Below are 27,092 nucleotides of genomic sequence, written 5' to 3'. Positions count from 1 at the left end.
GTTTGCCACCTTTATGTTCCCTTGTATAGTCTTGTTTTTCAATAACATATTCTTCTCTAGAGACAGTGTTGAGAGCTTTTTATAGGTATAAATTCTTATTACCAAGTTTGGATAGATCAGGTATTTATAAGAGCACTAATCTGTTGGAATGCTACTTCACAATTTTACATGTAAAATAAAATTGTTTGACTCTTTTAAGTGGGGAACCACTTAAAAAGTCCCAGTAAAATAAAACCCTTTAAGGAAGAATCTACATTAAATTGTACCAGGTTTGGATGATGGTTGTTATGGGAAATAAATAGAAACATTTGTTACTTTTGTTGTTATAGCACAAAATATATAATTATTAAAAGAGGCAATAAGGTAAACTAAAGCCCCTAGCTAAACCTTTACAGAATGTAAAATTGTGGTTTGTAAATTGAATAATGGATGACAAACAACACGGAATCCCAGTAAAAGAGATTAATCTGAGAGGTATATTATTTTCTATATATTCAGGAATAAGAATATCTATGCCCAGATTTTAATCTTAGATATGTCATAATAGCAACACAATGAATTCAAACTGAATTAATTTACTCAATAGCCTAGGTTTGAATGAAAATGTATACTAAATGTACATTAAATTAATGGGAATCTTGAATAAAAATTGCATTAACTACTCGAGGCCATCTTACTCCTTGGGACCATTTTTTCCTATTTACTTTAAATGAAAATCTAAAAGCACAGGTGTGTCCACAAATCCCCCATGAACACACAGACACAAACATTTTGACATTCAAAATAATGCAAAGTTATAGTCCTATCTATTTTCCAGAGACACACAATTTGACTAGATAAAAAAAATCTAATAAAATGACAAAATTAAAACTAGCATAGTCATTCCATTAACACTTTTTACATTTTGTGTCGTCTTTTCAGACAGCTTCACAAAAGAGTAGGCTAAGCCTATTAAAATATGAACAGAACCCAACATTATTGGCTGAACTAATTCTTTGAACCACCAGTTGATTTCGAGCCTCTGTCTGTCTGTCATCGGGGCTTTGAAAAGTTTTTAATTATGAACGCTTGATGGAGCTGTGTTCTTATAAATGACCCTTCTTGACGATTTGAGCTGTAGCAACAATAAAGAGCATTTATAGATCAGCGGTTACAATAGCTCTTTTAAAAGGAGCAAAAATGAAGAACTATTTGATACAAAGTCTAATTTTGGTATCTTATTTGTTTATTTGATGATACGATTTCGCGAGATTTATGTAAAATAAAATGGAGAGCAAAAGGAATTTTCGGTAATTTGAGAAGTTATCATAATTATATATTATCCTCATGCCAAGCTTTATATACGCATATAGGTAGGCCTATAAAAGCGTATAACTGTACATAGTAGCCTATCCTAAAAAATAAAGAAAAAAGTATATTAGAAATCCATGACTTAAATAATTGTTTATTATAAAGGCTTTGGTTAAACTAATTGTTCTAAGGTCAATTCGATTTTTAGAAATGACTTAATAATAATAATAATAAGAATAATAATAATAATAATAATAATAACAATAATTTAAAACTACACTTCCCATGAATTCGCGCGGCACTTTACGGCAGACTGTCACATTACCGCCAACTGACGTCACACGCTGTTACATGTGGATAAGCTATCTACAGCACAACATTTGAATTTCATAAACGGTGTCGTTTTGGTTGTAGTTAATTTAGCATATTCAAAAGCTTACGGAAGCTGAGCGTCCGCAGTACATCCATATGGGCCGACAAAAGACTGCAGTTATTAGAAAAACCGCTGCAACTATCTAAACGTGCTAACCGAAGCGCTACTTAGCAAAGGAAGGGAAAGTAAGTTTGTTTTAACGTTACATTTTTTTGTGCGGCTCTGAATACAAATGCTGTTTTCGAGTTACTAAATGTATGTTTTGAATAGCAAACTCATTTTGTAATAAACTGTATTAATTTATCACGAATTTACCCAAAGTTGTCATTAATGAAAATCACCCTTGTTTAGAGTACATTGCTACACAAAAATATCATAACTTATGAATTTTAGTTTGGAGAATTATTATTAGTATTTTTTTTTATTTGACATAGGGTCTTTTAAAACGAACATACACAATAACTGATGAAGGGTATTATATCTTTAATGACACGGTTATAGATATTTTTGGGTGACGTGTTTGCATAAGAAACTACATATACCCAGTTATTCATTTTGTCTTTTTTCATTTCCACAGGTGCAGGCTACATGACATGGAGAACTACAGAAAAGCACGCACAGTCGAGCAGCCCTGCCCGTGTCCTTTCCCTGACCTGCCCAGCGACACTCCTGAAGTTCGAGTGAAGGATGGCAGCAAAATCCGCAACCTGATGAGGTTTGCTTTAAGCCGTATGGAGGAGAAAACAGCCTCCGTAGATCATCCAGGGCCTCTTGAAGGCTCAGAGGTGAGCGTCGGGTCGGGGGAGAATCTATGCCGCCAAATCGTGTTCACGGGTGTGGGTCAGAGCGTGGCTAAAGCTATCACGTGTGTGGAGATCATGAAACGCCGTGTTCATGGCCTACACCAGCACACCAAACTGGTCTATCGCACGGTTCAGGAGGTCTGGGAGCCCCTGGAGCCCGAGGCCGGCTTGGACAGTCTCACAGTCAGCAGAAATGTGCCCAGTATATGGGTTCTGCTCTCCAGAGACTCACTTGATAAGAACCAGCCAGGTTACCAAGCTCCAGGTTCTTTTGATGCCTTGTGGGCTCAGGCTCTCAGAGAGGAAGCAGCAGCTCCGAAACATGGACAGAGAAGGAAGAGGGGAGGAACAGTGGCTGGAAGGACAGAAGGGTCTGGGAGAGGAAAGGGTCCACGCAAGCACCCGGGTCGACCTGGAGAACCACGTAAACCTTTAGGTCATGCTGGGGGTGGGCAGGATTGAATCTGTGTTTTGCGGCTTCCTACCATACCTTGGTTCATATTGAGGTTTTTCCATTTTGAAGTTGCATATCTTGAGAATATCTGTCATCAAATTGAGAGTTTAAAAGAGCAATACATAATAAGACCCTTGATAGTTCACCTAAAAATAAAATTCTGTTGTTATTGATTCATCCAAAGCTGTTTCTTTAAATAAATTAAACTGACTTCAGAAAACCCTTTAAATTTTCTACTTTATTTTTGATCATGTTTTTTTGTTAAAATATCTTAATGCAAAACAATTATTCTATTGTTGTTGATAGGTGTTTTGATAAAAATAAAAAATAAAAAAAATAAAACATTTATTTATATATATTTTTTCCATTTGGATGAGTTTTTGCTGGTTTAGGAAGCAATTCAAAACATGTTGAAATAAACAAACGCATTTAGCTTCATCTGTGTTTTATATTCTTGTAGATTTGATTTACAGACTAGTGCAAGTCGAAGTTTTTCACATCAAAAGAACGAAAATAGGCCTATGTCATGTTTCGTTACTTAACTCTAGATTATTTGATGCAAAGGAAAGGAAATTGTGTATTTTGAATACCAAATACGTCTGTGCAGAAAATACACAAATTTTGTCTTGAAGGGCTGTGACAGAATGCAAGTGTTTTTAAGTGACAGCTCAGAAAGCATTCAGATGTTGTATTTGGTGTTTTTTTTTTTTTACATATATTTCAGATGAAAAACATGTAATTTGATGAGATTTTAGGCATATCAACAGCAGTGGAGAAAATTAAGACAAAACTCTAAATTAATTTCATGTTTTCCCAGCACAGAATGTTGGAGTAAAGTACAAAGACCGTGAACGCTTTAGAGAAATAAGGAACTTTAGGTTAAATATTCACTAAGAAATTTGTGATTGGTAAAATTCTGAAAAAAAAAAAAAAAGTTCAAAAAATTTAATTTTTTGTTAAGTTTGTGATGTGTAGATACAAACACTTATCAGTTAGGTGGTAACACGGTTTTCCTTTAGCTGTTTTGGAATGGAATTATTTTGAGGGAATGAAGTGCCAATGTACTGTAGTTGTTGGTAAATTTCCTCACCTGCAATGTGAAACTTGTTGATTTTAGGGCACAAATCTTTCTGGAGTCTTATGCAAAACCACACGGGGAGATGAGAGAAGCGATTTTGAATATCAAATGTTCTTTTACCAAACGAACAGAGAATACATAGCTTTTTCTGTTCAGATAGAGGAAGAGTGCTGGCCAGGATAAGGTAGGATGAAGCAAACTACCGCATTCATTTATTTTGTAAACTGAGTAAATATTTCTGAATGTTTTCCTTAGAAGTGGTGATTGGGATGCAGGAATAGCACTATAATATATATATATTTTTAAGTATTATATATTTTTTTCAAATACAAGCCTAAGCACAAAACAATTGCTTGTCATCAAATACTGTTGTAAGGTCTGTACAGATAGCAAGAATTTAAGCGAATGAAAAATAACTTGATTTACTTAAACTGATGCATTTTTCATCTGAATGAATAAAAAAGTAACACGGCCTCCTAGATATGAATAATCTTGTTTCTATTAAAGCAATACTCCACCCCAAAATAAAAACTTTGTGATTAATCACTTACCTTCATGTCGTTCCAAACCCGTAAAAGCTTTGTTCATCTTTGGAACACAATTTAAGATATTTAAGATGGACTATTTTGACAGTGTAACTTACTCGGCAGTCTATGGAATCCTTCTGATTCCGAACACATCTAATGACATTTGTCTCATTATCTATGTAATGAATATATTTGAAATAAATGCATACTTTTGTTCAGCAAGTATGCATTAAATGGATAAAAAATTACCAATTATTATAAAATAAAAATAAAAAGATTCAAATATATGGTTTTCCTTTGAACTTTGTATTCATCAAAAACATTTCTGAAGTATCATGTGACTGCTGCAATGGCTGCTAAAAAAAGGGGGGAAAAAAGCTTTGCTTCACAAGAATGCATTACTTAAAAAAAAAAAAAAAGAGAAAAAAGTTCTATTTAAATTGTAATACCATTTCACAATATTACTTTTTATCATATACTCCCAACCCCACCCGAAAAAAAAGGAGCAACTGCAAATGAGAGACAAAACATTGAAAGCAGGTATTCTACATTTTACATATTTTGTTTGACTAACTGTAAGAAGAGCCTCCTCGGTGAAAAATGTGGTTTACTCTTGTGTGCATGTGCATTTTGTACAATAAAAACTTGATCAACGTAGTGTTTTTTAAAAATATGTTATTTGCTTTTGTTTAGTTTTTTTGTGCTAGCTTAGTGCACAGCGGCTGAAACCAACTTCACACAAGCAGGAGCTGCATATGCAAAACACGCAGTCATGTTGGCTGTTCTGTTGACCATTTTGTTTTTTAATCAAGGTATATAATGCACACAGACAAATCTCTTATGTTCTGCATTATTTAATACAATAACTACGGATGCACCAATACAAATTCAAGACGCCAAACAGTTTGTACTCAATAAATTGTTTGCTTAAGTCCTGTACTTGAAATTGCTGTTAGAAATATCACAATTGCTGTCTGAAATCTGTGAAATTTTCAAAGTGCAGTTATGCCAATAGATTCAGAAAATTGATGATAATATTTACACCAGAAACAAGTATTTACCCTCCAGTATCAACTTTATACGAGTGCAATGGAGTAGTATTGGTGCATATGTAGTGATTATCACTGTCTTGTTAGAAATAAGTTTGAAGTTTTTAAATAGCTAAACGAACATGATTAGTAGATTATTGAATATTCACAGGGCTTTCATTGGACAATCGTGGGACGAGTTTCATCACTGCATTCCCCGAGAATATTGCTGTTTATTATGGAAAGACCTATAACCTATTCAAAATCACTACCCTTCACCCAGACACTACGATCAGTGTCACCTATATGGCCAACGGCATCGTCAAAACTAACACAAGCCTTTCCGAAGGAATCGTTTGGACTTTGAATTTGACAAAGCAGGTTGAAGAATCCCAGTTAATGTCTTCCAATAAGACGTTTCGAATCACCAGTGATAAAAACATCACAGTGCTTTCTGTGAGTGGATGGGAGGGGAGATTCCAGTCTCACGTTGTCCAGCCTGAACAAAATCTGGGAAATGTGTATCTTGTTCCCTCTCTGAATTACAACAACATAGTCAAGTCCTTTAACCTCATGATGACATCGGATGTCAGATTCCTGAATTTTAGGCTGATGATCATCAATGCAGTGGACATGGTCAAAAGAGTAACCATCAAACAGGTAAATGAAATGGGTCAGAGCCAAGAAGAGACTATAACACTCAATCCTTACAATCTTTATCAGATTCAGATTGATGGGTTGGTGAGACAAATCAACGCAGAGGACAAAGTGGCTGTGATTCTGACCCATCCTTGCTTTGACAGCAACAACTGCTCATGCAACATGATTCTGAACCAGCTCCAACCCTATGTGTCAAACAGTAATAATGACAGATTCCTCGTGCCCCCCATCTTCAGCGCCAGACAGCTACTTGTGGCAACAAATGAACCCTTCCAAGTTTGTCAGAGTTGTTTTACACCTGAAACTGGTGTTTGGGTGCAAACTTCTTCAGACATCCTGTCATTATTACAGAATTTAAAGAACAACATTTCAGTTATTTCTACCACCATCCAGGTTTCCCTCCGATTAATCAGTCCTGGACTTGTTCTAGATCTCATTCCGATAAGCAAGTTCTCTGGCTGCTATCTGGTAGATTTAAATTCCTCACGCAATGCTGCCTTGGTTATTGCTAATACATCCAGCACTGATGCTGTGCGAATGAATGATCAGAAGTTACCTACAAACATCATATGGAGAGTTATAAATGGCACAGGATACTCTTGTGCTCTAGTGGAGGGAGGAAGGATAAGCACAATCTGGCATCCTTTTGCAAGGATTGGTGTATATATGATAGAACGCTTGGACTCGAACAATACCTATGGGAGTGCAGCAACAATTATTAATACAGACCCAGGTGAGTTGTTTGAGTTGAGTCACTTGTGATATTTAACCATGATTTAAATCACATATAATTATATATTACATATATTTCTTAAATATATGTGTGTGTGTGTGTGTGTGTGTGTCTATATATATATATATATATATATATATATATGAAGAGTTCAGATGCAAAAGCCTCTAAGTGCCATCTGACGTTTTCATCTAAAATTTGGATTTTTATCAAGCTCCTATGCTTAGGTTGAGTCATTTTACTTTAATGGCAATGTGCAGGTCCTTTTCCAGGCTATTAAAGTGAAATAACTGAACATAAATATAGGCGCCTGAAAAAAATCCTAATTTTAGATAAAAATTTCAGATGGCATTTAGAGGCTTTTGCATCTGAACTCTTCATATATATATATATATATATATATATATATATATATATTATGAGTGTAAAATTGATCAAACATGAATAATCACACCAAAATAAATAAAATACTATTCCATTTCTTCTTATTTGTGCAGTGTATTAGCAATTTAGTATTTTTTTCCAGTCTAAAATGATAAAATTCTATAAATATGTACTTAATGTACTTCTTTTAATAACAGTAATTCTAAATAAATAATAGTAATAGTAAATAAAAATACATATACTGTATAGCACTGTATATATTACTTTATATAAGATATGATTTTATGTACATTAACATTACCTTTCACATTCACATACTGTATATATGTACATTCACATATACCATTCACATATACCTTTTTAAAGTGTTTTAATGAGCATTTAATACAATTAAAATTGTTAACAAATAGAAATATTATACAATTAATTTATAAACCATCTATCTGTCTTCTACTGTTGCTTTAAATCTCGCTTTTTAATCTTTTTGAGTCACGAGTACCAAATTAGGAGCTTGTGCTAAGCTATTTAACTAACTGGTTAAATAATGTCAGTCATGTTCAATAATAACTGATTACTGAATATTAATTTGTGTGTGTTTAGATAATGGCGGCTGTCTGCTGACTCCAGAGATATTTGTACTTGGTGAAGATGAAATGAACTGGTTCAAGTCCCGCGAGTACTGCATGGAAAATGCTGATCAGTTTGCCAGGCTCAACAATGAAAGCAGCCAGGCTAAGATGACCTTAAACATGACACGGAGGGAACCCACGGAGGGCTGGATCAGTCTGCGCCGCAGCTTGTACACAACTGACTGGTACTGGAGAAACGAGGACACTTTCCCACCTAACGTGGACTTCACTTACTGGGAGAATGGACAGCCTGACAAACCAGAGAAAGGCTTGTGCGCCTCCGTTTCCCTGGATCCCAGCAAGAACTTCAAGTGGAGGAGTGCACGCTGCTGTTCTAAAAAGAAGCCTGTTTGCTATAAAAGACCAAAATACTTCACTTTATGAGATACCTTTAAACAACAAATGTTTTTATTATAAGGCTTATGATTAATTTTTTTGCTTTTTTAGGGATCATTATAGATTGGTTTGATTTTAATGCTCAACATTTATCTGTCTATACATAGTTTGGCTCCTATATTATAGACTAGATTTAGAAAATGTTATCTGGTGGGCAATGTCATAGATCTAGCAATAATATTTACAGTGAAAAGAAAACTTTGCAGGTTAAGTATAACTTTTAAATATTAGCATGTAACTTGAGATGTATTTTGAGCTGTATCCAGACTCGGATTAAAACTTATTATTAAAGAATGTTAATTGAACAGCATCGAGTCCTGTAGACTTTTTTTAAATAAAAAATAATGCCATAGGCTTTATTTGATATCATTTTTTAGCCCTTTATTTTAAAAATCTTTACTTAAACAGTCGAGTCACTGGCAGACAAGTTTAAATTGCTTTGATTCAGTAGTAAATGTTCTTTGAAAAAATAAGAAAAAGCAATCTTTGTAATTCTTTTTGGCTGCCATTATCAAGCCATTTTTATAGTATTCAGTTATTCTTAATGGATTAAAGCGCCAATCTATTGTTTTTCATTTGGGTTGTAAGAAACTCCATGGCAAATCCTAGGAAAATCCCGTGGCAATCCATGTTGACTTGAAACTCGCAATCAAGAAGACAGAAAGGGTTATGATGGTGTGTTTGTGTGTGTGTGTATGTGCCTGTGTGGTGGTAGTGAATGTAATTAATCATTATGTACAGGTACAGTAGATTCCAGTTTAAGATAAAAAATATTCTAAAATTCTTTATATTTTCCAACCCACTATATAAGTCACTCAGAGTGAAATTATCCACTCAGGTCAGACAAAGATGGAAGTCAGAGTCATATGGCTCACTTCAGAAGAGGAAGTTTATTTTAAGCCTTTGTATTTTTAACAACATGAGAAAAGAAACCGCTTTGAAACCAGAGTGTTTTGATTATGCGAGCATGATATTTGCATCTTTTCAGTGTTCCACGCTGCTAGCTCTGATGCTAAACCTCCTCTTGATCACCCAAGCTCCCACCCCCAGAGCCAAAAGCAGCTTGATACCCAAAGCCAGAGCAAGAAGTGGGACAAGAAGTGAGAAAGAGCTCTTTGTGGTTAACCTCTCTGGACTGGGGGGCAAAAGGTAAAGTGTGGCTTGATCCTTCCCCAAAGAGTTCGAAGCGGCACAGATGTACTGTCGTCCAGGTTTGACGTCCAGCAGTTGACTTGAAGTGCGGTATTGTCCAGTACCGTCCTGAGAAAGAGGGAATGAAGACTCTCCCTCCTGAACACCATCTGGTTCTATCCACTGAATGTCAGGAAGAGGGGAACCCTGAACATGACACACGGCTTTGAAGCCAGCTTCAGTCCCCTCGGCTGACAAACTCAGGATTCGTGGTGCAGCTAGGAATAAAACATAAATAAAGCAAGTAAAAATACCTGTCAGAATTTAAGAGCTGGCTTCCATTCAGTTCATAAGTCGGAATTTAAATTGTATAGGCCAAAGCCCATTGTAATTTGAACCGGAAAGACAGGAAGTGGAATTTACTGAATTACAATGGTTTTTGAAAGCTTGGTGGTGACATTGAAGTCTTGTGACCATGGAGAAGTGTTTTATACTGTAGCCTACTTTCAGTTTTTTATTTCTACTGACTGTGTTTAGGTTCCAAATTAATGACAGTTGTGCTTATTTGTGACGATTATCTTAAACAATACCTGTAAGAATCATTAACTTTTGCTGGTCACATAAATTATTTTTTATTTTATAAAGCCAATGGGAAAATCCTGTTGGATATTTGTCGGAACATAGATTTGTCTTAAAGCCTATAAAATGTTTGGGACTTTTTAAATGCCATTCACACAAAGCTTTATCAAGCCTTCTGTAGAAATTTGTCTTGACAAAACTGAATTTTTACGTTAACAATTACGCCAGTTGCCTTTACATCATTTTACATCAACTTCCTTTTTTAATTTGACTTTTCATGTTTTAACATTTAAGCCAAATTTCAATTATATTTCCTGTTTGCAACCTTAATTTAAATTCAGGAAATAAATTGAAATTTAAATTGAATTTTGAAAAGCATTTTGCATAGAACACAACACATCATCCATATGCAGTCTTGGAACAACCAATCATTTCAGCGTTAGAGTTCATATCAGCTTATTTTTATCATTTCTATTTTTAGACATATTTATTGATTAGGTAATAATTGGCTTGTTAAACATGAATACTGTTCCATGAGAAGCAAACTTACAGTCATCGTAAAGATTCAACACGTTAAGACATCAGATGGGAACATACAGGAATAAACTGATGCTTTTCTTACCCTCCACTCGTAGACGAGTACCAAGTGTGTTCTCAAAGCTTGTATGGGGATGTCCCGGTATCTCTACACGGCAGTAAAAGCGTCCGTTATCATTCAAGGTCACGCTGTTGATCCTGAGTGAGACGTCATGGTTTCGGTGGTTACCCTCCAGGCGGTAGCGCTGGTCCTGGCTGGGCCTTGATTGGCACAGCTGGCTGTTGTTCAGACTTGTGCAGCGGAACAGCACAGTGGCGGCCCGTCCGTGGCCCAGGGTCCACGATACATGCATGGAGGAGGGATGGGTGTGATGCGGGTGGCTAAAAGAGCAGGGAAGCACTACTGGGTACCCCTCCATCGCCCGGACCTCAGTGGGTGCTTTCATCAACCAGCCGTCATCGTCTTTGGCTATAACTAGGGAACAAAGTTGACAAAGCTTGCAAAATCTAAATTATCAGGTCTATTGGGTTTTTCTTTTCAAACCTGAAAATGTGAATTTTCTTACCTGCAGAATAAAGGATCACCAGCAGACCAAGAGTTTTAGTAAAATGGTGTGTATCCATTGCAGACATTGTGGATTTATGATTCAGGATGAGGAGAAAAAAATTCCTAGCAACAAGTTCCTATTTCTGACTCACCATCACACCATCACACATGACTTACTTCATACATCTATAATGCTATTCATACATCTATCTATGACATACAAATCAAATGACACAAATTGGAACTTTAGTGATTAGACTGAACTATTTTAAGAAGCATAGTGCCAAGAAACCTGATAACGTTTCAAGATGTGGTGCTGCTGTACGCAATTCATTGTGAGAAAATGGATTTTTATTTTTGGAGCAGGAACTTTCAGAGGAAACGACCCGCACTGACCAGTTCACTAAAGAAGGGGTATATTGGAAACATAAGTAGACAGTTCCTTATTTTACACATTATTTAGCATCTTGATGAGTCACAGTACCTTTATTTGAAATATTCTGTCTGTGGGATCCCGAAATATTCTCTCAGAAGATGCAGGATTATGTGTTAGGTTTGCTTTCTTTGATTTGCAGTCTCAAAGGTAATACATTATTTTTTACATTTTAAAAGCAAGAATGTAACTAATTCTACACTGTAAAATAAATAAATAAATAAATACATGAGGTTCTTCCAATACCAGACAGACAGAGAGTCTTTGGAGAACTGGAATTGCAAGATTTCTTCTAAGAATTAAAATGAAAGCAATAAATGTAAACTGGAAAAATATGCACTACAAACTATGATTACCTCCAGATTAAGTGTTTTTAGCCAGTCTTGTTACGATTTATGCAATCATTATATGTTGTTCTGTTGTCATCCGCAGGCCTAACTTGTACACCATGGACCATGAAAGTACAGCATCAGGTCAATAGCACATTGGGACAAAATGTGATTCTACCTTGCATCTTCACACACCCAAAACAAAATAGTTACAAAGGTTATATAACTATTAAATGGATACAGAGCAACGTACATAAACCGATTTTTCAGTGCATGTTTTATCAGACCAAAGAACAAGACAGTAACTGTATTGATCCAACATCTTCAAAACGACACTTGCTTCAAGGCAACCACAGAGAAGGAGACATTTCCTTAAGGATCAATAATGTAGATTTGACTGATGCCTCACAGTACACCTGTAGGGTGGAGCTGGATTATAATAGATTTGAGAAAAACACGATGCTTAATGTCAACGGTAAGGGTTACACAGCATTTGTATCATCACACAAATGAACAGTCCACCCCCCCAAAAAAATATTTTAATGCTTTGGGACACTTACGTCTCACTCAAAGGGGTAGTTCTGTCATCATTTACTCACCCTCAATTATACATTTTAATTGCAGTTTAAGTGTCCAAATACTTTTTGGGACCACTGCATTGTATGCATGAAATTACAGATTTTTTTTGTTATTGTCAACTGTAGCTCCAGCACAAATCCTTAGCCTATCCTTGGATTTAGATGATGTGAATATGATGGTGAAATGCATTGCCCAAGGGAATCCGGTTCCTGAAGTGAAATGGACCTCGTCATCTGGACCAATAGAACACTCTCCAATCAAAGTTGGCTACAAAGTCATCAGCTTCATTCCATTCTCTGACCAGGACGTGTACACCTGCCAATCTGTAAACTCACTGGGCCAGGATGAGAAAACATTTCCGAACCAAAATACAAATCGAAATTGTACTGGTCTTTCGGTGATAACTGGCATTCTGGTGTGTTTGCTGTTGCTTGGGCTTGTAGCGTTCATTTTGGATGTGGTGAAAAGAAGTAAGTAGCCTGCCTGATTCATTTTTGTGCATTTTGCTTGGTGTGTGCAAATTCTGATGTTATTTTTGTTGTTATTTTTGCCAAAAAGGACAAAGTGCACAGGGAATAATGCTACGGTAAGATCGCACGTCATTCATTTAAACTGGCCATAATAATGAAATAGTGCATCTTTATAAAGTATCTGAATGCAACTTAATATTTGTTTTCATTTTCAGGGATATGGGTGCACAGAGGGTTAAACCCTCAATACATAAAGCTAATGAGACAGTTTATGCCAATATCAGCACTTGTCCAGTTGGTGAAACTAGACAAGTTGACTCAACAGAGGCACTGGGAGAGGGAGCAAAGGTTGAAATGATTCCCATGGCCCCAAAAAATCAGTCGCAGAGACATCCAGGACCCTCACCAGACACTGAAGAAAACTGAAAAGTGAGTGGTATTTGATTGTTTTGCCTAACTTCATAGTTGCATAGTCTCAATCATGGGTCAGAAATTTGACTTTAATGTGTATGCATATATTTTAATATATTTTGATGAACCAGCTTATATTCATTATGACCTTAAAAGGGAAATAAAATGTTGAAAGAAGACATATAAACAAACAACTTAGTACTGTATATGTGCAATAAAAGTGCAGTTTAAATTAAATAATATATATGTAAGGAATAATTGGCCGTTCAAAAGCCTTCAAAAGCATTCCCCCACAAGGATATGTACTCTATATACAGTTCATAAATTAGTGTGTTTCTTTTGGTTGTGACGGGATAGGGTTATGTACTTAAATGTGTGGATTATTATATATAGACAAGTGGTTCCCAACCTTTTTCAACTCGCGGGCCACTGCAAAAGAATTAACTGACCCCGCTATTGTTGGGTTAATAACTTAGTACTCAGAAGCTAGATTGTTAACAGTCTTTATTGAATGAACTGGCAATGAACAGAAAATAACTCGGGCTGGCACCGCTTGGCACAGCTGCTTTTGTTCTGTAGCATATGCAGCGAAAATATATAAGATAAATTGCCGGTTTATTCTTAAATTCTTAAACCAATCAGCGAGCTTGGATAGTGCAAGCATAGTTACAGTTTAATATTTATTTTATGTTATTTAATTATATATATATATATATATATATATATATATATATATATATATATATATATATATATATATATATATAAATAATAATTATTATTTTTTTTACATATATTAACAATATTATTATTTCTTTTAACAGTAATTGGCGGCCATACCATTTCAACCCACTAGGGGGCCGCGGCCCACAGGTTGAAAACCACTGATCTATACCGCTAGTGAAACTGCACTTTTACACAAGTTATCATGTGGTATCTGTTTCTTTTCTAGGCGCTGATCCAGAAGGACCAATCACATTTGTTTTTGATTACTTTATGATATGTATTTTTTGAAATCATTGTATATGATATTTTTTATGGTGTAATTTGCTTCGTATTTCAGATATATGTCATTATAGTTCATATGTCTAAAAATAATATTATATGTTGGTGTATAAATGTTTTCAAAAAGTTTTGACTAATGCAGACTAATTCGAGGCTCCACGCGCCCCCGTGTGGACGAGGCTGTTTTATTTCCCGTGGTCACGCCCTGTTGTAGTTGCCTTTCTCTTGAACCAGCTACTAGTTCAATGTTAACAGCCTTACATAAATATTAACTTATTTTATTTGTAAAATAGTATATACCAGAATGCCTCACACTATCGTTACTACTACAAGCACAACAACAACAACATCCTCATCGGATGGAGGATTTTGCAACATCGGTTATGCGCGTTCATTTCAAGGATTACTGAAAATCGGCCAAGTGGTAAGAGAAAGTTATACTTGTATCAAAAGTATTTTATAAAGTAAATGTAAACGATAATCATTAATTTAGGGAAGATAGATGGTAACTGACTGTTTTACACCACGATGTTTCACTGACCGACTAACGGAACTCATTCCTAAACTTTCATGAATACATTGCTTATGAACGAACAGTGCAGGATCTGTGCATTAATTTACAGCAGCACGTCTAATGTTTGTTTTGGAGAAACGTTGGGAAAAAGTATCCAAGAAGTTAGACATTCACTAACAAAAAATGCTAAAACGTACTGTAACATGATATTTCCATGCTTTGTATCGTGCATTATGTTATATTTTTGGGCTACAGTCTTCCATGTTATTCTTGAGGAGTTAAATCTGAAAACTTGTGCTAACTAAAAGTTTTAATCTTAACAACTCCAAAAAGTACTATGATATTTTTTAAAGAATGCTGGATTAAATGACATGGTAAATTAATCTGATCATCAATCAGTACCATGGTGTGCAAACACAATTAGTCTTATCCCCTTAATCAGATCTACAGGAAAAGGCACTTGCCTGTGTGTTTGATTACATTTCTCAACCTTCTATTTATTCCCAAATGAGAAATGCATTAGGCTAAGCTTAAACTGCAATATAGGCCAAAACTAACATTACAGCAAAACTCAGAGCAACTAGTAATAGTATTGTTGATTTTGATGTTATTTAAATATTTGTATGCATTAATGCTTTATTGATTAACAGAACTTTCGAGTGAACTGTTCATGAATACTGTATAATTTGCTTATGTTCAAACAACACAATATATTAATATATTTCTCCTATAAAAAAAATTGGTGATGAGTATCCTGGAAATTTTCACCAATAAAAATGATAAAATGCACTGTACAATGTTATTGCCATGATTCTTATGTTTGAATATGTGTCACACTATTAAAATAATTTTTTTGGACAGTGTCAAGTTGTTCTGTAAACGGTGGAATAATGCAGTTCTTTAAAGTATTTTGGATTAAATACCATTGTATGTGATTATGGTATTCATTCAGTACCTGGACGTTACCATGTGACATCATCACTGTTCCCTGGTTCTACCATAATACAGTACAACAGGTTTAATAACTTTTTTCTTATATCAAAAATAACTGAATATTTAAATACAATAAAGCAATACAGAAAAATATATAAAAATAAAGGTTTTACACAGATTCAAGTGCAAAGGAACTAGCCTATAAAGACCAATAGGTATCATTTTACAATAAGGCCTATGTAAAGTGTGAATGAACAATAAAGAATCAAAAGACTTTCAAACAACATCCAGGGCATGTTAAAATGTAAAAAAAAGTTTGAAAACGAATAGTCTATTAAGTTTAAATATTTAAGTATTTGTTGCTGTGTTGAACAAAATAGCAAATCCACAAAACTGAATGGATATTTAAATCTATTTAAATATGTTTTAGAAAGTAGCATTGCTGCTTTATTTATGGGTTTTCCAGGGTAACGGCTGCATTTTCTGCAGTTTAACGCCATCTGCTGTCAGAGAGTGAATGTGCTTTCATTCAGTGCATCCATCACGTGTTCCCCATGTGCTTCTCATGCGCTTGTTTACATCAGAGTGCAGGAGTCTTTTAAGCAGCAAACATCATGTTGTGCATTTTGATCAGTTGATGGGAGAAGTCTTTTTAAAATACATCCCAAATTCCGAATAATTTGTAATGTACATTTATTCATGGTATTTAGAATACCATGAATATGATATTGCCTATGATAACAATATTGTGCATATTCATTACTGCGATATATCGCATAACCGAATACCGGCACTTGTCTAGTGTGGTTTAGGGTGTGTGTGTGTGGGAGTGTAGCAGGTGATGACAGGCAATGATATTTTGATAAGACTCACACTCCCTGGATGCTCGGGAACAGCCGGCTGCTAAAATGGTTGCAGTGATGAGAGAGATTTAGAGAGATTTGCACTGCAACATGTGGGGCCTCTGTGCTCAAAGAGGGCTAAACACAAAACCCACCAAAGCCAAAGATGAAACATTTCAGATAAGAAGATAAATGGTTTGACAACAGATTTTTTTTTCCCACCATTCACACGTTTTTGCTTAATCGGTTCAACAGGAAACACCAGTGTTCACAGGAAAAGAAACCAGTTTTTTTTTGTATTTGCATAAATTATTTAACACTTCTATGCAACAAAAGAGGAAATGCATCATATTTCTTTTACATTTATAATTCTTAAATATGAAATTATTCATTTAATAAAAAAAATTAAAAAAAATTAATTTAAAACCAGACATTTTAACTCAAATATCAGAAACATAATATTACTGAAGAAATGAATAGAAACTTCTTAACTTCCCATTGTCCGGGTACTTCTATTTTAATTTAATTTGAGTTGGTGAAATCCAAGGTTTTACTGAGCTAAAGCATTGCTACTTTTTGTTTTTTGTCTCAAAATAAAAATATTAGTATTTCCTGTGAAGGGCAAAATAATCTTTAACTGAAATTTACTATCTGTAATTTTGCAGGTGACCCTCCTGATTGCTTTCCTTTGTGTGTACTGTAAGGGGTTCACTTCCTCTGAATACCGCTACTTTGAGGTGGTCACTGCATGGTTTCTCATCGTCTTCTTAATCTTCTTCCTCATGTATTTGTTTCGACTTCAAAGCAAAATCACTTGCATCAACTGGACATTGACGGTAAGTCAGCAGAGTTAAAGGGGGGGTGAAATGCTCGTTTTCACTCCTGTTAATCTTGAGTACCTATAGAGTAGTACTGCATCCTTCATAACTCCAAAAAGTCTTTAGTTTTATTATATTCATAAGAGAAAGATCGTTTGTACCGATCTTTCCCGGAAAAACACTACCGGCTGGAGGCGTGACGTGTGGGCGGAGCTAAAGAATCACGAGCGCCAGTAGGCTTTTACGTTGAGAGCGTTTGGAAGCTGTGACATTACCGTGAGGAAAAAAAACATCATCCAAAACAAACCATGGCTAAAAGTCAGACTCAGCCGTTTATTTATGATCCAGAATCCGAGCCCGAGGCTGAAACTGAACGAGAGCAGCAGCAACGACGACTCACTCCGAGCAGGGCTCAAACCCGGGTCTCCGGCATGGGAGGGGACGCACTAAATAGGAGGCAGAGATATTTTAAGCAGTTTTACTCACCGCCTGCGGTTCCAACACACGATCGTGACCCTTTTTCGTTGGGATTGCATCATCCTTAAGAAATAAACGATACGCAAATCCGTCGTCAAACTGGACCTTGTTTGTAAAACAAGCATCTTCGAAATGCAGGGAACAAACACGAACACTTGCACAACTCCGTTGATGCTCTAATAAACTTCATCCACTGGTCCCTCAATGCTGTTTTTTCTTTGGTAATCTGTGCAGGGTTGTCTTGCCCTGGCAACCAAAAACACACTCCTTTTGTGACATTTCGCGACGCTCTCGCTCTGATCAGTGAAGTCTGTTGTGCTCTCAGTGCTGTGCTATACGGGAGCGTGCGCTCTTCCGGCAGAAGTGCCCTAGGACCCATATAAGGAAATTCCGCTCCATCTAACGTCACACAGAGCCATACTCGAAAAAAACTTTCCGAAACTTGTGACAAACCGGAAGGAGTATTTTTGGAACAGAAATACTCCTTCAAACGTACAACTTAATTTTTGAAACTTTGTCCATGTTTAGCATGGGAATCCAACTCTTTAACAGTGTAAAAAACTCAGTATGCATGAAATAGCATTTCAACCCCCCCTTTAACATTTCACTTACCAGTACACATCTTCTCAATAAAGATCATGGTATTAGGTGTCTTTTGTAATTATTTGACTGTTTATGCTGCTTTTTCATTTCAAATTAACTCTTTATTGCCTTCTCAGGAGTTTTTACATTATGCTGTGGGAGGAATCCTGGTCTTTATTGCCTCTATAGTTGTTGCTGTGAAGAGTTATGGGTTCTCAGCTTTGATCGCTGGATCTGTGAGTGCCTTTTAATGCTTGCAATATGAGGAAGCAAGACATGTGAATCGTTACTGTTGCAATACACTCTATTTATTGTGCAGTGCATGTACAATTCTTAGAAAGGTCTATTAGGCATCAAAAGCAAATGACTTTTCATGTTTAAGAATTACAAATGTGATTATAGAATATTATTAATATGTCACTAATGTCTGTTTTTACATAAACACAGGTGTTTGGCTTTATAGCTACTTTTCTTATTGCAATCAGCATATGGACTTCTTATAAGGTCACATGTGGCTCTCAACCAACTGGTGAGTCTGGTCATGTTTTAATCATGTAATTTGAAAGCTGTGAACAGTTTTAAGGATAAAAGAAAAATTATATCCACCTTCAGGCCATCCAAAATGTTGACAAATGTATTTGTTCATTGAAACAAATTCGGAGAAATGTAGTATTACATCACATCCTCTGCAATGAATGGGTGCCATCAGAATGAAAGTTCAAACAGCTGGTAAAACATCACAGTAATCCACAAATAATTCATATGACTCCAGTCCATCATTTAACATTTTGTGAAATGTAACGTCTAGTGAAAAAGTCCATCTCCTGTTTTCATCTCACATCAAAAACCGCCAACATAATTGTTCAGAACTGTTTGGACTGCTTTTAATCTAAACAGAGCTTGATCTGTACATATTTCTTTCCTGATTGACCTTTTAACTGTAGATATGGTATTATGGATTATGAACATGTATTTTAGCTGAAAGCAATTGGAGTCTGGTCTGGAGTCATTTGAACTCTCATTCTGACGGCACCCATTCACTGCAGAGGATCCATCCGTGAGCAAGTGATTTAGTGCTTAATTCTCCAAATCTGTTTTAATAAAGCAGTGAATCCCAATCCTGGTCCTAGAGAACCTTCAACACTGCACATTTTAGACGTCTCCCTATTCAAACACACTGATTCAACTCATCAGCTCATTAGTGAAGACTCCACCTCAAATGTGTGTGTCAGATCAAGAGAAACACCAAAAACGTGCAGCGCTGGGGGCTCTCCAGGATTTGGAACCATTGTGATAAAGAAACACATAACATCTACATCTTGGATAGCCTGAGGGTGATAACATTTGCAGAAAAATATGAATTAGGATGAACTGTTCCTTTAACAGAATGGACATGTTGAAAATCATTGCATAATTTCCTGCTATTTCTCTCTTGAAGGTGCTGCAGTGTAACTGGATGGATGATCAGATGACAGTAGCAAGGAAAATTCTCAATTTGTTCTAGAGAGACAGAGTTCTTTAAGGACATTAAAGGGACATTTTCGGTTGTTTCTGAAGATGCTTTATGCTTCAAAAGTGGATTTTTTTCATCAAAATTTTAGTGCCTCTGTGAACTTAATCAGCTTGGATCAAACTTTGAATTATTCAGCATTAAGACTGGTTTATTTTAAGAGTGGAGTTTTAATATTTATCAATAATGTCTGAAACCAAAAGGGGCCATTTATTCACAAGAATGTTTACATTATTTATTTGACAGTATTCACTGGGGAAAATATTTATTTAAACCCCCAGCTGATTTTTTTATTTTGCCCACTTACAAAGAAATGAAGGGTCTGGCACATAACCAGTGGGAGCCAGAACTCTTTCTGGTTGGTAGGGGATCAAATACTTATTTCACTCACTGAAATGCAAATCAATTTCTAAACTTTATATAATGCATTTTGTTTTTTGTTTTCTGGATTTTTTGGTTGGTATTCTGTCTCTACCCATTAAAATAAACCTACCCTTCATCTCTTTGTAAATAGGCAAACTTACAAAATCAGCTGGGGATCAAATAGATATTTCTCCCACTGTATATCGTGTGATGCAGATTTGATTTAGTGCCTGTGATAAAAGGATATTTTGGCTGAAATTAAGGATTGATGCTGACCCACAGTATTATTACTATTATGAGAAGAGCTGAGGTGTTTTGCTTTTCACAGTATCTCTATATATACATATAATGATTTGCAACTGTAAAGTTTAAAGAATGCATTTTTGGCTTTCTAAATGTAAGTGCCTTTGTTGTATTCATTGTGATAAAAAGAATAGGTCTCCTGATGTCGTGTATGTTTTGTTGATTCTTTATTGATTTAAAACCAGAATCAGTCAGTCAGTTTTACTTTTTCATGACAGCTTTGGTTTCCATTGATATATATATATATATATATATATATATATATATATATATATATATATATATATATATATATATATATATATATATATATATATTTTTTTTTTTTTATCATACAATGGAGGTCAAAGGGAACTGAAAATGTTACCAACATTCATATATGAAAAAATATAAAAAATATCTTCTTCTGTGTTGCAAAAAAAAAAAAAAAAAAAAAAAAAAAAAATTAGTCATACCGGTTTGAAATGACAGGAAGTTTTACAGGAATTACAACAGAATCTGCATTTTTGAATGGACTAATTTTTAAAGCAAATGTGAACATACTTGATTATACATCTTCATATTTGTAGTATTTTCTTTATGCTGATCAAAAAATAAATGCATACCAAAGAGATGTCTGGATGCATTACAGTAATGAGAATCATAGAGGCAAAGTGGTATTAAAATTACGTTGTAATGCAGTGTAACTCTCAATGGTCCTAACAGGCTGCATGTCCTTTATATCATTGTTTCTTTTGGTTCTGGGATGAAATATGACCTCGACAAGTTTTTGTTTCTCTGTTTAGTCAGATTGGCTTTAATGTAGCAAAAATCATGCTATACCCACTTAATATTTAAATGTTTAAGGTATCTTATCTGCAGGACCACTTAACATACAGTGACTCATGCTCATTACTTTCTGGTTACAGCAAGAGGTTGTTGTTCGGCAAAAATTACAGGAAACCCTTGACCTCTATCAGGGGAAGTGCCGCCAAAAGAGAAAGAGGGAAATAAACTGACGTTTTAGATCACTAATGGGTGTTTTTAACTCTACTGCAATGTGCACGGTGTATGGAAATTTACAGTTAAAACCAAAGGACCAGGTTTGTTGAATGAAGACAGGGAGGAGACAGATCACTCTAAAGAGTCAGAGATGCTATCAGTTGAAGAAGCATTTACTGAAGAAAACAGTTTCCATTTTCATCAGAAGTCATCTTCAATACTCACAGTGAAGTTAAAAACACATGTTAAAAACACCAGTAATTATACACTAACAAAGATCACTAATCACTTCAATACATGGGTAAGCAAGCTTCTGATTGGTTCTAAAACCTAGATAAACTTAGACAATATCCACATATGGACGTAAGCACTTCAAGCATATCTCTAAGTGATTATTTAGGAGACAGAGATCTGAGGTCAGACGTAACAGGCTCTCCGAAGACCTATTCCTGACCTGGATGGCAGCAACTGACAAAATTCTTCAGGACAGTCTTCTCTTCTATCACAGAAAAAGATGCCAACACAAAAATACACCCAGAGCATTTATCTGTACTTAAGGGTTACCCAGCTCTGGAGAAAGTTTTTCAGGATGGTTCGTTACACACACAGTCTGCAGTCCTTATTTTAAAGAGTATAAATACAAAATAAGGCAGGATTCTTTAAAGGGGTCATTTGATGCGATTTAAATTTTTTCCTTTCTCCATGGAGTGTTGCAAGCTCTTGGTGTATAAAGATCTGTAAAGTCGCAAAGACTAAAGTCTCAAATCCCAAAATATATTTTTTATAAAAGTTAAGACTCGACCACACCCTGCTAAAATGACTCGTTTAAACAGCCTTGTAAAAATCGACAGCATCATGTGACCCCTTTAATATATATTATGCAAATACATAAATATCACAGCTGTCTTGAAAACTTATCATTCTCATAGATGGGATGTCACCCTGGCCTCATTTTATGGTCCTGTGAATAGGAAAATAGATCTCAGCATGTAAAGATACTGTTGCACATTCCATTCTTGCTACAACATAGGACTACACATGTTCAATATATATTTATTAATACAGATGGCAACTACTAACTTTATTTAATCAACAAACAATCTAGGAGGTTAAACACTGATTAAAAATCACACAAAAGATAATATAATTGATTTTATTATGAAGGCCATTGTAGATGTACACTCCTTAATCCGACTTCCACTCCTTCAAAGGGAAATAAATAACTTAGGGATAAACAAAGTCATTATGTATCAAGGGAAACAGAGAAATGGAGAGAGCTGCAGTCCTAGAGAGATTCCAGCTTATTCCAGCTTATTTGGAAACATGACTCATGCACATCTAAACTCCACCTTAATGCTCTGTTTATAGAGTACAGCAAGCCAACTGAAAGAACCTCTGTACCACTTGCTAAAGTATAAGGCACGTATATTCACCAGCACAACACTGATATGCCCAAACAAACTGGAAAAAGTGGGAAATGGGTGGGATGCAATAAACTAGAGGAAGAAATGTACATTTCTCACAGTTGTAGGTCATACTTTACAGAAGTGTAATGGTGGAAAATACAACCACTGTGTGACCCACATAAGCAGTTGGTTGCCAATGTCAGTGTGCAGTTGGCAACATATGAAGGATCTAAGGATCCTCAAATGCAAACTACTATGTGTGTTTACTTCAAGAGAGCAACCATACATTTCTGTTGTTTTTTTACTTACTTTCATTTATAATAATTTAATCATTCCAGTTGATCATATGATCAATTATAATAATCATTATAGCCATTTATATACAAATTTCATTGATTTGCCATATATTTATATTTATATATATATATATATATATATATATATATATATATATATATATATATATATATATATATATATATAAATATAATTTTCCCCATCATTTTTATGATGCGTAAGGAAGTAAGAGATGTTATACACCCCAGAACAACACCCCAGAACATAACCTACATATGCTGTGGCATGTAGTTGAACTAAATAGAAAAAAACATACAGCACTTTGTGGATTTTGACGAGTGTGTTTGTTGCTTCAGTGCAGCAAAGTTATCATTAATTAAAACGAAAACTCAAAACATAGAACAGTTTTTGTAACTTTAAGTAAAATTAAATCACATAATAATAATTAAAAACCCTTAAACTTATTTTATTTCCGCTGTAGTTGTTGTTTTTTTTTTTTTTTAAATAATTAATAATTTCTCATTTTCATTTAGTTTAACTTTAGGTACTTAAAAGCTAAAAATGAATATATATATATATATATATATATATATATATATATATATATATATATATATATATATATATATATATATATATATATATATATGTATATGTATATGTATATGTATATGTATATGTATATGTATATATATGTAAAATTAAATCACATAATAATAATTAAAAACCCTTAAACTTATTTTATTTCCGCTGTAGTTGTTGTTTTTTTTTTTTTTTAATAATTAATAATTTCTCATTTTCATTTAGTTTAACTTTAGGTACTTAAAAGCTAAAAATGAATATATATATATATATATATATATATATATATATATACACACATATATATATATATATATATGTATATATATATATATATATATATATATATATATATATATATATATATGTGTGTATATATATATATATATATATATATATATATATATATATATATATATATATATATATATATATATATATGTATGTGTGTGTGTGCGCGTGTGTGTGTGTGTGTGTATTAAAATGAATAAAAGCTGTATAAGCATATTAAAACAACAACAACAATAATGAAAAATGTCTAAAACACAACAAAAACACTAAAGCTTTAACTACAATAAAATTGAAAATTGAAACAAAATCAAATTCAAAATATAAAGTATATAATCTTTGTCAATTCTCCTCCGATCACAAACAGGCATTATCATTGTCGAAACACGTCTACAATGACTCCAATCAGCATATAATGAAAGACTGATATACAAACAAAATACTTTCAAATGATAAATACAGAAATATGTGAAGAACAATGCATAAACTAAAATTAAGGGGGACTAATCAATATAATGCACGTAATTTAGAGAGTTTTAAAGTGTTCAATTTGTCAGCTGCTTTAAGGATTCAAATCAAATATTCAAATAATTTTCAAATGCCACAAATCTTGGAGCCTTAAGTCAGTGAAGCTGGAATTGACTGACCTCTGGTGGTGACCTCTGGAGGTGGCGCTGCAGGTCCTACAGATGCCTTCACATTTCAGTGTGGTCATTAAGTATTTTAAAAGAATATATCTTCCTTAAAGGAGGGTTTCAAAATCAGATCCCAGTTCAGCTGAATATTTGTTATTCCAAGATTAAAGAACCAGTAATTTCTTCAGATAGTTCCCTGGGAAAAGATTTGGAGGGTTCATTTGTAAAATTAATTTCATTTAACACAGAATACTCACTCATACTAATGCTTTGTTCCTTACTAAAGTCTGTCCTGCTATGACAAACAAAACGCTCTGTATGTAATCAGGTATTCTTAACTTTTTTCAAATTTTTATAATGGTAAAATATGTATTAAAATATAATACAATAAGACATGTAAATGGACAATAAAGAAAAACAAATTAGCATATAATTGCTTAAAATAATTGTTTTGAAGGATGTGTGCATTATTGCGGTAGTTGAGATGCAGAATTTCTTTGTATTGATGGTTTACTTTAATAAGATAAGAGTGTGAGAGTCTTTGTAAACATTGGGATTTATTATTAACTCAAAATATTAATTACAGATGTGTGTGTGTGTGTGTGTGTGTGTGTGTGTGTGTGTGTGTGTGTGTGTGTGTGTGTGTGTGTGTGTGTGTGTGTGTGTGATTTCACCAAGTACAACATGTTCCTGGATGACAATTCCAATCAACCAATCCGAACTGGGATATAACTTTTCAGGAAATATCTGATTTAGGCTTAAAATCAGGGTTAGGTGCTTCTATGCCCTTGTTAATCAGCTATCATTTCCCTCTGATTTAAGGAATAAATTATGGGCATGGTTAGGTTAAGGGGTAGGGATTGGGTTAAATCTATATTTTTGGACAAAAAATGTTGATCCAGGAACATGTCTTACTTGGCAAAATCCAGGTGACCTGTGTATGCTAAGACACAGTGCATGAAAATCCTACTGCCTTTCTCACAGGATCAACTCTAACAGTAGGATTGTAGTCTGGATATTTAGAGTTCATGTTTTTGGATACTAGCCAAGTGTAGTTTATGTGTATCTATGCAAAGTTTATCAGCTCTTTGTACCGTTTATTTATTTATTTATTTATTTTTTTAATGAACTTCAATATGAAATGTGGAAGGATTCAAACTCCAGTGAGTTCACATCTGTCTTTACTTCATGTTTATTTCATTATACAGAAAGGTTAAGACCTATATAGTGATCAAGTCAAAGTCATTCAAGAAGAGAGAAAATGGATGGATCCATAAAGTGCCAAGTATTTTTTTTTTATTGCAAGAAAACTTAGAATTTCTTGTTTTTGAAAGGCTGTTTTAATAGCCAGCCTTTTATGCATCCTCAGTAGTAATATTGTCACATTTCTCAAATAATCTGATGAAATTACAGCTTGTAATGAAATTACAATAAAATACAACTTTTTTAATTTTTTTACATTTTGTTCACACATCACGTATGTGACCCTGGGACACAAAACCAGCCGTAAGTCACGTGGGTATATTTGTAGCAATAGCCAACAAAACATTATATGGATCAAAATTATAAATTTTTCTTTTATGCTAAAAATCATTAGGATATTAAGTAAAGATCATGTTCCATGAAGATATTTTGTACATTTCCTACCGTAAATATATCCAAACTTCATTTTTGATTAGTAATATGCATTGCTAAAGACTTCATTTGGACAGCTTTAAAGACAGTTTTCTCAATATTTAGTTCTTTTTTTTTTTTACACCCCTCAGATTCCAGATAAATAGTTGTATCTCTGCCAGATATTGTCCTATCCTATAATGTATTTATTTGATGCATAAATCTCAAAAAAAAAAAAAAAGACCATTATGACTGGTTTTGTGGTCCAGTGTCAGGGTCTCAGACATGCTCTCAGGTATAAGCATGTACTCTAGCTTTCACTAAGTTTTAGTAAAACTTTTTTAAGGCCAAAATTATTTGAAGCGCTGAAAATGCCTACAACTAATGGAGAGTCATATGAAATATTTATTATTATTATTTTATATATAATTAGTGCTGTCAAATGATTAATCATGATTAATCACATCCAAAATAAAAGTTTTTGTTTACATAATATGTGTGTATACTGTGTATATTTATTATGTATATATAAATACACACACATACAGTATATAATATTTCCATGTATATA

General features: G+C 34.3%; 4 protein-coding genes across 4 annotated transcripts; 3 read left to right on the top strand and 1 right to left on the bottom strand.

The window, feature by feature from the left end:
• Positions 1–1,597: 1,597 nt before the first annotated feature.
• Positions 1,598–4,812, top strand: LOC127975252 (ribonuclease P protein subunit p25-like protein). Its single transcript, XM_052579151.1, has 2 exons — positions 1,598–1,848; positions 2,241–4,812. The coding sequence occupies exon 2, from the start codon at positions 2,257–2,259 to the stop codon at positions 2,926–2,928; it is 672 nt and encodes a 223-aa protein (XP_052435111.1). The 5' UTR covers positions 1,598–1,848; positions 2,241–2,256; the 3' UTR covers positions 2,929–4,812.
• Positions 2,306–8,660, top strand: LOC127975251 (uncharacterized). The gene is made up of 4 exons (XM_052579150.1): positions 2,306–2,448; positions 5,219–5,337; positions 5,726–6,946; positions 7,931–8,660. The coding sequence occupies exons 2-4, from the start codon at positions 5,298–5,300 to the stop codon at positions 8,341–8,343; spliced, it is 1,674 nt and encodes a 557-aa protein (XP_052435110.1). The 5' UTR covers positions 2,306–2,448; positions 5,219–5,297; the 3' UTR covers positions 8,344–8,660.
• Positions 8,661–9,249: 589 nt separating this feature from the next.
• Positions 9,250–11,344, bottom strand: si:dkey-11p23.7 (V-set and Ig domain-containing protein). Its single transcript, XM_052579439.1, has 3 exons — positions 11,169–11,344; positions 10,688–11,077; positions 9,250–9,764 (listed from the first exon to the last, which is right to left on the bottom strand). Exons 1-3 carry the CDS (start codon positions 11,233–11,235, stop codon positions 9,340–9,342), a joined length of 882 nt encoding a protein of 293 aa, XP_052435399.1. The 5' UTR covers positions 11,236–11,344; the 3' UTR covers positions 9,250–9,339.
• Positions 11,345–14,552: 3,208 nt separating this feature from the next.
• LOC127974262 (CKLF-like MARVEL transmembrane domain-containing protein 7) lies at positions 14,553–20,861 on the top strand. Its single transcript, XM_052577436.1, has 5 exons — positions 14,553–14,800; positions 17,331–17,501; positions 18,680–18,778; positions 18,990–19,071; positions 19,981–20,861. Exons 1-5 carry the CDS (start codon positions 14,681–14,683, stop codon positions 19,992–19,994), a joined length of 486 nt encoding a protein of 161 aa, XP_052433396.1. The 5' UTR covers positions 14,553–14,680; the 3' UTR covers positions 19,995–20,861.
• The last annotated feature ends 6,231 nt before the right edge of the window (positions 20,862–27,092 follow it).

The sequence above is a fragment of the Carassius gibelio genome, chromosome B16 (genome assembly GCF_023724105.1).
Source record: "Carassius gibelio isolate Cgi1373 ecotype wild population from Czech Republic chromosome B16, carGib1.2-hapl.c, whole genome shotgun sequence".
Classification (NCBI taxonomy): domain Eukaryota; kingdom Metazoa; phylum Chordata; class Actinopteri; order Cypriniformes; family Cyprinidae; genus Carassius; species Carassius gibelio.
This window is presented reverse-complemented; position numbering and strand designations above follow the sequence as displayed.